Source organism: Corvus moneduloides, chromosome 4, assembly GCF_009650955.1.
Source record: "Corvus moneduloides isolate bCorMon1 chromosome 4, bCorMon1.pri, whole genome shotgun sequence".
Taxonomy (NCBI): domain Eukaryota; kingdom Metazoa; phylum Chordata; class Aves; order Passeriformes; family Corvidae; genus Corvus; species Corvus moneduloides.
In genome coordinates this window covers 73,306,456-73,317,624 of record NC_045479.1, presented here as the reverse complement: position 1 = coordinate 73,317,624, position 11,169 = coordinate 73,306,456, and the positions used below count along the sequence as shown (strand labels likewise).

Genomic DNA, 11,169 nt, shown 5'->3' with positions numbered 1-11,169 from the left:
ATCCGGGACATCCGGCCATGCCGGCTGGGATTGGGCTGGGAAATCCTTGGATCCAGTGACTCCGCGCCTCCCGAGGGATCCCACTCCGGGCTGGCTCCGGCGGCTCCAGGGCCAATTAACTCCCCGCGTTAACGAGCTCGGGGCGCGCTGGCGGCGCTGCTTTCCCGGGAGCGGCCGGAGCCTTTGGCGTGAGGAGGAGCCGGGCATCCCCGTCCCATTCCCGCATCCCGGCGCTCTCCCGATCCCGGAGTTCCTCTCCCGCTGCCCTGGGATCCCCTGGGACGCCGGGAAGCCGCAGGAGCGGGCTCTGCCTCGGGATCTGAGAATTTCGGGCTGGGTTTTTCCCCTTTGGAGCCTCTCCCGAGGCCGGGATCGGGAGCCAGCCCCGAATCCCGGCTGGAATTCCGGGGGCGCCGCCAGAGCTTCGTCCTCGGATGTTCCGAGCCCGGCAGCGGAGCTGGAATTTCCCGCGTTCCGGAGCTGGAATTCCCCACATTCTGGAGCTGGAATTTCCCACATTCCAGAGCTGGAATTCCCCACGTTCCGGAGCTGGAATTTCCCACGTTCCGGAGCTGGAATTTCCCGCGTTCTGGAGCTGGAATTCCCCGCGTTCCGGAGCTGGAATTTCCCACGTTCCGGAGCTGGAATTTCCCGCGTTCCGGAGCTGGAATTCCCCACGTTCCGGAGCTGGAATTCCCCACGTTCCGGAGCTGGAATTCCCCGCGTTCCGGAGCTGGAATTTCCCACGTTCCAGAGCTGGAATTCCCACATTCCGGAGCTGGAATTTCCCGTGTTCCGGAGCTGGAATTCCCCACATTCCGGAGCTGGAATTCCCCACGTTCTGGAGCTGGAATTTCCCACATTCCGGAGCTGGAATTCCCCACGTTCCGGAGGAGCCGTTCCCGGGAATCCCGGGAATCCTGAAATTCCCCAATGGCCCCGGGGAGTGCAGAGAGGAGAAATTCCCCCAAAATCATGGAATGAAGGGAATCCAGGCTGGGAATGCTGAGCTGCTGCTGAAGGCGCACGGTGGGGCTTCCAGTCTGAGTCTGTAATTGATTTTTAATTGATTTTTTGTAATTAATTTTGATTTTTCATTTATTTTAAATTGATTTTTAATTGATTTTTCATTGATTTTAAATTGATTTTTAATTGAGTTTGAATTGATTTTTAATTGATTTTGAATTAAGTTTGAATTAATTTGAATGAATTTTTAATTAATTTAAAATTTTTAATTAATTTTAATTAATATGTAATTAATTTCGAATTGATTTTTAATTAATTTTGAATTTTAAAATAATTGTGAATTAATTTTGAATTAAGTTTGAATTAAGTTTGAATTAATTTCTATTTATTTTGAATTCATTTTGAAATTTGGATTAATTTTTAATTGATTTTAATTAAGTTTAAATTAATTTAATTTTTAAGTTTGAATGAATTTTGAATTGATTTTAAATGGTTTTTAATTAATATTAAATTTCGAATTCGTTTTGAATTAATTTAAAATTAATTTTTAACTCATTTTAAATTTTGAATCAATTCTGAATTAATTTGGAATTGATTTTTAATAATTTAAAATTTTTAATGAATTTTAATTGATTTTAAATTATTTAAATTTTTGAATTAATTTGGAATTATTTTTTTATTTTAAATTAATTTTGAATTAATTTGGAATTAAATTTGAATTAATTTATATTTTTAAATTAATTTTGAATTAAATTTGAATTAATTTATAATTAACTTTTAAAATTAATTTTGAATTAATTTTGAATTGATTTTTAATCGATTTTTAATCGATTTTTAATTTTGACTTTAGAATTGATTTTTAATGAATTTTTAATTCATTTCACTTTTAATTGCATCCCCCCCTCCTTTATTGGGGTTTTTTGGTGCCCACTTTGGAGCTGGATGGAAACCAAATTCCCGAACGCTGCTCCCGGAATTCCGGCGGCGTTCCCGGGAATGCGGGAGGGCCCCGGAGCCGGGGCAGCCCCAGGGCTGGATTTTTATGGGATTTTTGGCCGGGAAGAAGCTGCAGCGGAGCCCTTTGGGGTCGGGAGGGACCTTTTGGGGTCATCCCAGGGCTCGGATCCGGCGGGAAGAGATTCCCAAAGGTCTGCTCCTTCCTGGTGAGGAGAGGCTGGGAAAAGCCTTGGGATCGTCTGGGAAACCTCCCGGTTTTAGGGATCCCAAATCCCCTTTTAAGGATCCCAAATCCCTTTTAGAGATCCCAAATTCCCTTTTTAGGGAACCAGATCTGGTTTTAGGGATCCCAAATCCCCTTTTAAGGATCAAATTCCCTTTTCAGCAATCAAAATCCCTTTTCATGATCCAGATTCCCTTTTAAGGATCCCAAATCCCTTTTAGAGATCCCAAATTCCCTTTTTAGGGAACCAAATCTGGTTTTAGGGATCCCAAATCCCTTCTTAGACATCCCAAATCCCTTTTAGGCATCCCAAATCCCCTTTTAAGGATCCCAAATCCCTTTTAGAGATCCCAAATTCCCTTTTTATGGATCCCAAATCCCTTTTAGGGCTCCCAAATCCCTTCTTAGAGATCCCAAATCCCTTTTAGAGATCCCAAATTCCCTTTTAGGGATTCAAATTCCCTTTTTATGGATCCCAAATCCCTTTTAGGGCTCCCAAATCCCTTTTAGGGCTCCCAGGTACCCTTTTTAGGGATCCAAATTCTCTTCTTAGAGATCCCAAATCCCTTTTAGAGATCCCAAATTCCCTTTTAGGGATTCAAATTCCCTTTTTATGGATCCCAAATCCCTTTTAGGGCTCCCAAATCCCTTTTAGGGCTCCCAGGTACCCTTTTTAGGGATCCAAATTCTCTTCTTAGAGATCCCAAATCCCTTTTAGGGATCCCAAATTCCCTTTTAGGGATTCAAATTCCCTTTTTAAGGATCCCAAATCCCCCTTTAAAGATCACATTCCCTTTTAGGGCTCCCAGATCCCTCCTTAGAGATCCCAAATCCCTTTTTAAGGATCCCAATTTGCCTTTTTAGGGATCAAAATTCCCTTTACTAGGAATCCCAAATCCCATTTTTAGGGATCCCAGATTCCCTTTTAAATGATCCTGAATCCCTTCTTAGAGGTCCCAAATCCCTTTTTAGGGATCCAAATTCCATTTAATGATCCCAAATCCCTTTGAGGGATCCCAAATCCTTTCTGGAGATCCCAAATCCCTTTTTAAGGATCAAAATCCCTTTTTAGGGATCCCAAATCCTTTTCAGGGATCCAAATTTGGTTTTAGGGATCCCAAATCCCTTTTTAATGATCCCAAATTCCCTCTTTAGGGATCCCAAGTCCCTTTTAGTGATCCCAAATCCTTTTTTAAGGATCCAAATTCCTTTTAGGAATCTCAAATCCCTTTGTAGAGATCCCGAATTCCCTTTTTAGGGGTCCCAAATCTGTTTTTAATGATCCCAAATCCCCTTTTAAGGATCAAATTCCCTTTTTAGGGATCCCAAATCCCATTTTCAGGTTGTTTTTCCAACCCTGCCTATCCTGGTAAAAGTTGGGAATTCTGGAATCCGGGTTTCCGGTGGAGAAGCCCAGAGATTCCTTGGACAATCCATAACAAAATCCCCCAATTCCACGGGGGGCTCCTTTATTTTCCCTGGGTTTTGGGGGATTTCTGGGCGATCCCAAAGTTTGGGAATTTATTTCCCATCCATTCCGGGAATTCCGGCTCAATCCAGGCATCCAGAGGGATCTGGGCACCGTCCCTGCTGGAATTCCAGCTCGGCAAACTGGGAATACCGTTTCATTCACATCTGGCTTGTGGCCCCTCCTGATCCATGAATTTCCGGGAATAATTCCGGTCGTTCCATCCCGGAGGCCGCCTTGGAGCTGCTCCGTGTCCCGTCACCGTTCCCAGTTCATTCGATCCCCGCTGGAATTCTTAGGGATCTTCCCTGGATTTTCAGGATCATCTGGATCCAAGTTTTGGGATAAAAACCTTGGAGGATCCCAAATCACTCTGGGATCACAGGGATGGGGGTCGTTCCTGGCTGGAGCTGTAAAGGGTTTTAGGATTTCTGGGAATGCCGGAAGCAGCTGGAATAATGGGAATAATAAACTGGATTGGGCCGCGCCCATTTTTTGGGACAATTCCTTCGCTCGTTATTCCCAAATCCAGGTGCGGATCCATCCCAGATCCCACGGGGCCGTTCCTGCTTTTATCCCTCCCCTTCCCGAGCTTCCCGAAACTCCAAACCCAGCTGGAAAAACGGGACAATCCCTCTCTTCCTAAGGAATGCTCTCCAATCCTCTCCAACTCCTCCCCGAGTCCTTATCCCAGAAGCGCTTCCCGTGGCTTTTTTGGGTGGAATTGTGGAAAAATTCCTCAGGAATCCGCAGGATTGGGATGCGGGAGCCTCTTTCTGCCGCGGCGCCGCTTGGCGGAGCTGCTTCCCCCGGGAAAAGCATCCAAAGCTCCCGGGGGAGCGGGAATTCTTCATCCTGCGGGGTCGGCAGCAGCGCCGCTCATCCCGGAGAAACAGAAATCCTGGAAAAGCTTGGAAAACTCTGCTCCCCAAAAGAAGCTCGGGCGGTTTCCCGCGGGCGGGAATCGCGAATCCCTGGGAGCCAAAATTCCCTTTGATCCCAGCAAAGCTCCTCAGTCCGCAAACTCCGGCCCCGCCAAACCTGGATTCGGGAATTTGGGATTTTTTTTTTTCCTTTGGGAACAACAAATCACTTCCAGAGGGCTCAATTCCCGCCTCCAGCCTTCAATCCTTCCCCGCGAAGAGACTTGGAATTGCCAGATCTGTCTGGGATAATGAAATTCCCTCTGATCTCGGCTCAGGGGAGGCGCATTTTTAAGGAGAAAAGCGGGAATTGCGGGAAAGGAGCGGGATAGCGGGAAGGGGAGCACAGGGCAGGCTGTGCTTCCATGGATGGGCTGGAAACTGGGAAAAACGGGGATGGACGGGATGCAGAATTGTTGTTTCCTCTTTTCAGCTCTGCCTGGGCTCTTTTTTGGGGGGGGGATTTCTCCTTTCTGGAGCTGATTTGGGATCAGTTTGGACCAAAGCGGGAACTTCAGGAATCGAGAAAAAGCGGAAAGCGCCGGGATCCCAAACGCGGAGCTGGGAATGCAGGGGAATTTTTCATTCTTTATCCCCGGGGGTGTCTCACGGAGCAGCAGCCGCATCCTCCCGCCCATCCCGGCGGAGAAAAGAGGGAAAACATTCCCAAATTCCCATCGGGATGCGGCTGGCAGCACGCGGATGCGCCGGGGCTGAGCTCGCGATCCCGTTAATTTCCTATTTGTCCCAATTCCTGACAGCTCCAGCTCCGGGAAAGCCGAGCGGCTCCGGTTGCACTTAACCCCTGCGAGGAATTCCCGACTTTTTGGGTTGGGGGAATTTTGGGATGGAGAGGCTTTTAGGGGGAATTCATTCCCTGTGGGCCCGTGCTCACCGCCCTGTGGAAGCTGCGAGGTTCGGGATCCTTCCAGGTGTCCCCAAACCTCTCCCGGCATCTCCAAACTCCTTTTTCCAGTTCAATCCCCTTCCGGCCGGGCTGGAGCCACCTCTGCCCATCCCGGGATGCTGGAAATCCCTGCTTGGATTGGAAATCCGGTCCCAGGTTGGATTTCACGCTCCGAATTCCCTCGGGATTGATCCCCTCGGGATTGATTCCCTCGGGATTGTGGTGAGCCGAGTTTGGGAAGGCCCTGGGCGGTGGAAGGGGAGAGGAGCCTTTTGGAATGTGGAGGCAGCTGGGGGTTCCCGGGAGGAGCCTCCGCCAAATCCCTTGGGATTCACCCTGAGCCTCGGGAATGCCGGGAAAAAGGGGATGGAGGGGCTGGGGAGGAGCCCCCTCCTCGCAGGGGCTCTGGGATCGTCTCAGCTCAAAGCCTTGTCCGTGTCCCCCGCTCCCTTCTCCTGCTCCCGCTTTTCCTTGTCCCACTGCTCCCTCCTCCCGATGCAGCTTTTCTCCATCTCCTGCTCCCGCTTTTCCTTGTCCCCCGCTCCCGCTGATCCCTGCTCCTGCTCACACTTGTTCCCATCTCCTGCTCCCGCTTTTCCTTGTCCCCCGCTCCCGCTGATCCCTGCTCCTGCTCACACTTGTTCCCATCTCCTGCTTTTTTCAGGTCCTCTTTTTTAGTCCCGTTTTTCTCCTGTTCCCATTTCGCCCCAGCTCGAAGTCTCGTCCTTATCCCCTTCTCCTGCTCCCCCTTTTCCTTGTCCCACTGCTCCATTCTCCCGATCCAGCTTTTTTTCGTCTCCTGCTCCCGTTTATTCCATGTTTTTCCCCCTCTCCCGGTTCTTCCTGTGCCCAATTCCTGCTCCCTCTTGTCCCTCCCTTGTCTCCATCTCCTGCTCTCCTTTATTGCCCTCTCCTTCTCCCGCCCACCCCCCTCTCCCTGTCGTGCTGTTCCCTCTCCTCATCCCCAGAATTCCATGTGGAACAGAGGGATTAAAGCCAAAACCAAATGAATTTGGGGACAAACCCAACCCCTCCAGTCCCAAAATCAGGGATTTTCCCCCACTGCTCTTCCCCATCAGCCTCAGCCTCAATGTTGGAGTTGAATTTTTCCGTTCTCCATCATTTTGGCCATCCCTGGACAGCGCTTCCCACATTTCCCCGTGCCCGGTTTTGGGGTGATTTGTGTGGGGTTTTAAATTTCTCCCGCGGGCAGGAATTCCTCCTTTCACAAAGAACCCGAAAGTGGAAAACCGGGGAGAAAAATCCCTTTAAAACAGGTTCAACCCCCCCGCCCCGGGAAACGGAACCTTTCTTTTTCCGAAGTAAACATTGGAAAAATGAGTTTGTGAATGAATTTTTGGGCTTTGTTTTTATTCCCCCCCCGTGCAGAACCTGCCTGGATTTCCCAACCCAGCTCCCCTCCACGGCCTCCCCAAGCCCTCCCGCCACCAACCTGGATCAATCCCGCTTCCAGAGCCGTTTTTCCAGGCTTTTTTCTGGCAGCTGGATGTGGAGGGGCCTCCTCTTCCCGGAGACATTTCCCAGGCACGACGTCATGTTTGCTTAAGGGCAGAGGTATTGCCGGGAGGGGGCAGGGAGCCACGGATCCAGAGGGCCTGGAAGGGGGAAAAATGGGGAAACCGAGAAAAAATCCTTTGGGAAAACCTCGGGAGGTCTCGGCGTTGTTTCCCCCACGTTTAATTCGAGTGTTTGCAAAGCCTCATTGTTGAAACATCCCGGGCTGCTAAAATTAAAGGGAATGAGGAGAATTTGGGATGGATTCCACAGGACTGGAGCTGAAACATCTCCGATGGGGGCTGCTGGGGGGCTCCTGAGCTGCTTTTCTCCTTAAAAATTCCGTTTTAGGGGAAAAACGGTGTCCAGGTGAGCAGGGAAAGGGGAGCAATGGGGGCAGAGTTGGACCCCTGGGTTTGGGTGGCGCTGGAGCTGGATTTGTTGTTGGAAAATCCATGGGAAAGCGGTGGGAGATTGGCAGGGGTGGAGGTGGGATCAGCTGCCACAGGCTGGATCCAGGAGATTTCCCCTCGAGTTGCATTCCAAGAGATCCCCCCAGCTCACATCCCATTCCAGGTGATCCACACGTCCCACCCTACACCCACCCCAGGTCCCACCCCAGCCGATTCCCCATGCTCCATTCCAGGGGATCCCTCGTCTGCCATTCCACGTGGTCCCCTCCCAGATCCCATCCTGGATGATGTTCCAGATCCCATCCCAGGTGCTCCCTACCCCAGATCCCACACGGGGATGTTCCCCCAGGGCATCCCCACCCCTTTTCCACACCAGATGATCCATCCCAGGATCCATCCCAGGTGATTCCTATCCCAGTTCCCACATCAGATGATCCCAAGGTCCCATTCCAGGGGATCCCTATCCCAGATTCCACATCAGCCTCCCCCAGGACCCTTCCCAGGGGATCCCTATCCCACATCCCACCCTTCAATCCCCATCCCCAGGCGCAGGGAACATCCTGACCAGGTTTTAGGGTGGGAAATCGGGACAGATTTCCCTGACCAGGGATCCTCCGAACTTCCCGGGCTCCGAGTGCATCCCCTGGGCCTCAATTAATCCAATTATTATCCAACACCAGATGGAAATCCATTGGTCATGGATCTGCCGGCCTGGATCCTGCAATTCCATCAGCTCCTTCCCCTCTAGAGGCACAATTTGGGCCCGAAAACCTGGATTTGGGAAACAAAATCCCAAACCACGTCCATCCATGTGTCCATCCCAACTTGTGCTGGTGGGAACCTTCCCACTGCTCTCCCGAGCACCAAATTCAGGGAAAAGTGGGAAAACATGGATAAACTTCCTGCTTTGTTGATGGAGCTGCCGGGCCAGGATCCAGCCTCCCGTTCGGGATCATCGTTAGGAAAAACCATCCCGGGATAAGCAGAGCGGAAAAAACGCTCTGGAAATTAAACAACCCAAAAATAGAAGGAGAAAAAAAGGTCAGGCCTAAAAATACCAGGATTGGTTTGGAGCTGGAACCTGGCATTAAATAAATAAATAATCCTGGTTTTGGGAAGGACTAATTTTAGCCGCCCCATTACAACAGCCCGGCGTGACCCGCTCACTCTGGAATTTTTTCTGGCTGGATTTTGCTGGATTTGGGGATTGGACTTTGCAGAGCTCTCATCCTGGGAGCGTGAGGGAGAGGGAAGGTGCTGGGAGGGAGCGTGGGCGTGCTCGGCTCTGCCAGCACCTGCCCGGTTTTCCCGGGAAAACAAGTGGGACTGCCAAAGTTCCCAGCCCCAGGGATGGGCTGGAAGTGGGGGTGAAGTCGTGGCGGATCCGAAGTTCCTCACGGAGCAGCTCGGCCCCGTTTGCTCGTTAGTGACGGAGCATTGATTAATCCTTCAAATTCTGTTGTGGAGGGAACGATCCCATCCCAGGATTGCCCCTGTTTGTGGGGAAACTGAGTCACGGGAGTTTGGGAGGGCCAGGAAAGGTGAATCCTGCTCTGCTCAGCTTTGGGATGGATTAGGGATAAATCTGGCTGCCAACTCTTAGCTTGGAGGAGGGAAAAGGGCCCTGAGACCCTGGGGGTGGAGACAGATCCCAAAATGATGGGATTTGGGATGGGGACAGCCACATCCTGGTGTCCAGCACCCACTGGGGCATCTTTCCAGCTTGTCGGGAAAAGGGGTGGAATGGGAAGAGGATGGAGATGAGGAGGGGCTTGAGCCTGACCGGGATGATTTGAGGGAATATTTTTCAGCAGGGATCCCAAGGAGAAGCCAAATGAGGCACTGGCAGCCACCAGGATGTGGGGGGACGTTTTTTATTGGACTCAGAGATGTCAGGGAATATTCACTGGAATCTCTATGGACACAAGACGTGCATCCCATGGGGACCCCAAATCCATCTGCAGCCCAGGCGGGATGCCCGCATCCAATGCAGGCGCTGCTTGGTGATGCTCCAACTGGGATAAAAGAGGATTTTTCCAGCTTGGAGAAGGTGGGAGGGGATGGAGGGGATGGGGGAGGACCACCACAACCTCTGTTGCCTACGGGAAAAAAAATGAAGGAAAAATTAAAAAAAAAAAGCACCGCAAACATTGATTTTTCCAACCTCCAACGCGAGGTGGCCGGGATGGGGGACACCCAAGATCTGGGGATTTTCCGTGGATACGACATCCCAGGGAGTTACCTGTGGAACAGAGCTGGAGGTGGATGATGGAGGGTGTCACTTCTCCGTCATCATCCTCACGAACTCCTCGTAGTTGACCTGCCCGTCGTTGTTGCAGTCGGCCTCCTTGATCATCTCGTCCACCTCCTCGTCCGTCAGCTTCTCCCCCAGGTTGGTCATGACGTGCCGCAGCTCGGCTGCGCTGATGTAGCCGTTCCCATCCTTATCAAAAACCCGGAAAGCCTCCCGGATCTCCTCCTCGCTGTCCGTGTCCCTCATCTTCCTGGCCATCAGCGACAGGAACTCCGGGAAGTCGATGGTGCCGCTGCCGTCGGCGTCCACCTCGCCCACCATGTCCTGCAGCTCGGCCTCGGTGGGGTTCTGGCCCAGCGAGCGCATGACGGTGCCCAGCTCCTTGGTGGTGATGCAGCCGTCCCCGTCGCGGTCAAAGAGGGAAAACGCTTCCTTGAATTCCGCGATTTTCTCCTCCGACAGCCGCTCGGCCATGGCACTTCCCGCGAGCACGCGGCTCTGTCCCGGCACGCCGAGGTGCCAGCGGGGAGGAGGAGACGGGGCCTCCTCCCTCCGGATGAGCAGCAGCAGCAGGAGGAGGAGGAGGCAGGAGCTGGGAGACGTGGGAGAGGCTCAGCAGGAATGGGAATGGATCAGGAAGTTTTGGGAGCCAGCGGAGTGACCCAATCCCCGTGGCCACGCTGGCTCTCGTCCCGCTGCTCCCACGGTGCTGTTTCACGGGGCCAGCTCCCAACAGAGCCCTAATTAAGGGATTTGGGCTGTGGCTCCGTGGTTTCGGGGGGAGGCGGCAGTGGGGGTGACACCCGGGATTTTTCCCTGTTTTAGGGATATTTTGGAGGGGGTTGGAGCTGTGCAAAGGAGTTGGAGGGGTCCCCCCCAGCCTCCCCAGCCCCAGGTGGTGCTGGCGGCGCATCAAAGCCGCCGAGGGAGGATCCCCCGGTGCAGGTCCCGGCAGATCCCGGTTACTCAGAGCTGCCGGGACCCTGAGTCAGCTCTGGGGCCTCCTCCGGGGTCGGACCCGGGGCAGGGCGGTGGGGCTGGATCGGGGAGGGGTGTGGGGTCCTGCCCTGTTAGTCAGGGGTGAGCTGAGAGTGCTCCCCATTGTAAGGTTGGTTTTACTCATCTCTTACTCAGGGAGTAAAGGAGGGGACAGTGACAAATGAGGGGGAGTTTGTCCATCCATCCATCCATCCATCCATCCATCCATCCATCCATCCATCCATCCATCCCTCCCTCCCTCCCTCATCCCCACATGGGATCTGGGGGATCATCCCCGTGTGGGATCTGGGGTAGGGAGCACCTGGGATGGGATCTGGAACATCATCCAGGATGGGATCTGGGAGGGGACCACGTGGAATGGCAGACGAGGGATCCCCTGGAATGGAGCATGGGGAATCGGCTGGGGTGGGACCTGGGGTGGGTGTAGGGTGGGACGTGTGGATCACCTGGAATGGGATGTGAGCTGGGGGGATCTCTTGGAATGCAACTCGAGGGGAAATCTCCTGGATCCAGCCTGTGGCAGCTGATCCCACCTCCACCCCTG

At 52.2% G+C, this 11,169-nt stretch overlaps 1 protein-coding gene and 1 long non-coding RNA gene across 3 annotated transcripts; both read right to left on the bottom strand.

Moving 5' to 3' along the window:
- Nucleotides 1-3,582: 3,582 nt before the first annotated feature.
- LOC116442623 lies at nucleotides 3,583-7,385 on the bottom strand. Of its 2 annotated transcripts, none has more exons than XR_004239602.1 (2): nucleotides 6,898-7,385; nucleotides 3,583-5,688 (listed from the first exon to the last, which is right to left on the bottom strand). It is a non-coding gene; the product is annotated as an uncharacterized LOC116442623 (long non-coding RNA). The 2 variants fall into 2 exon arrangements; XR_004239603.1 differs by having other exon boundaries at nucleotides 3,583-5,576.
- A 1,848-nt stretch (nucleotides 7,386-9,233) lies between these two features.
- Nucleotides 9,234-10,280, bottom strand: LOC116442622 (calmodulin, striated muscle). Its single transcript, XM_032105789.1, has 2 exons — nucleotides 9,615-10,280; nucleotides 9,234-9,471 (listed from the first exon to the last, which is right to left on the bottom strand). Exon 1 carries the CDS (start codon nucleotides 10,098-10,100, stop codon nucleotides 9,651-9,653), a length of 450 nt encoding a protein of 149 aa, XP_031961680.1. The 5' UTR covers nucleotides 10,101-10,280; the 3' UTR covers nucleotides 9,234-9,471; nucleotides 9,615-9,650.
- Nucleotides 10,281-11,169: the final 889 nt, after the last annotated feature.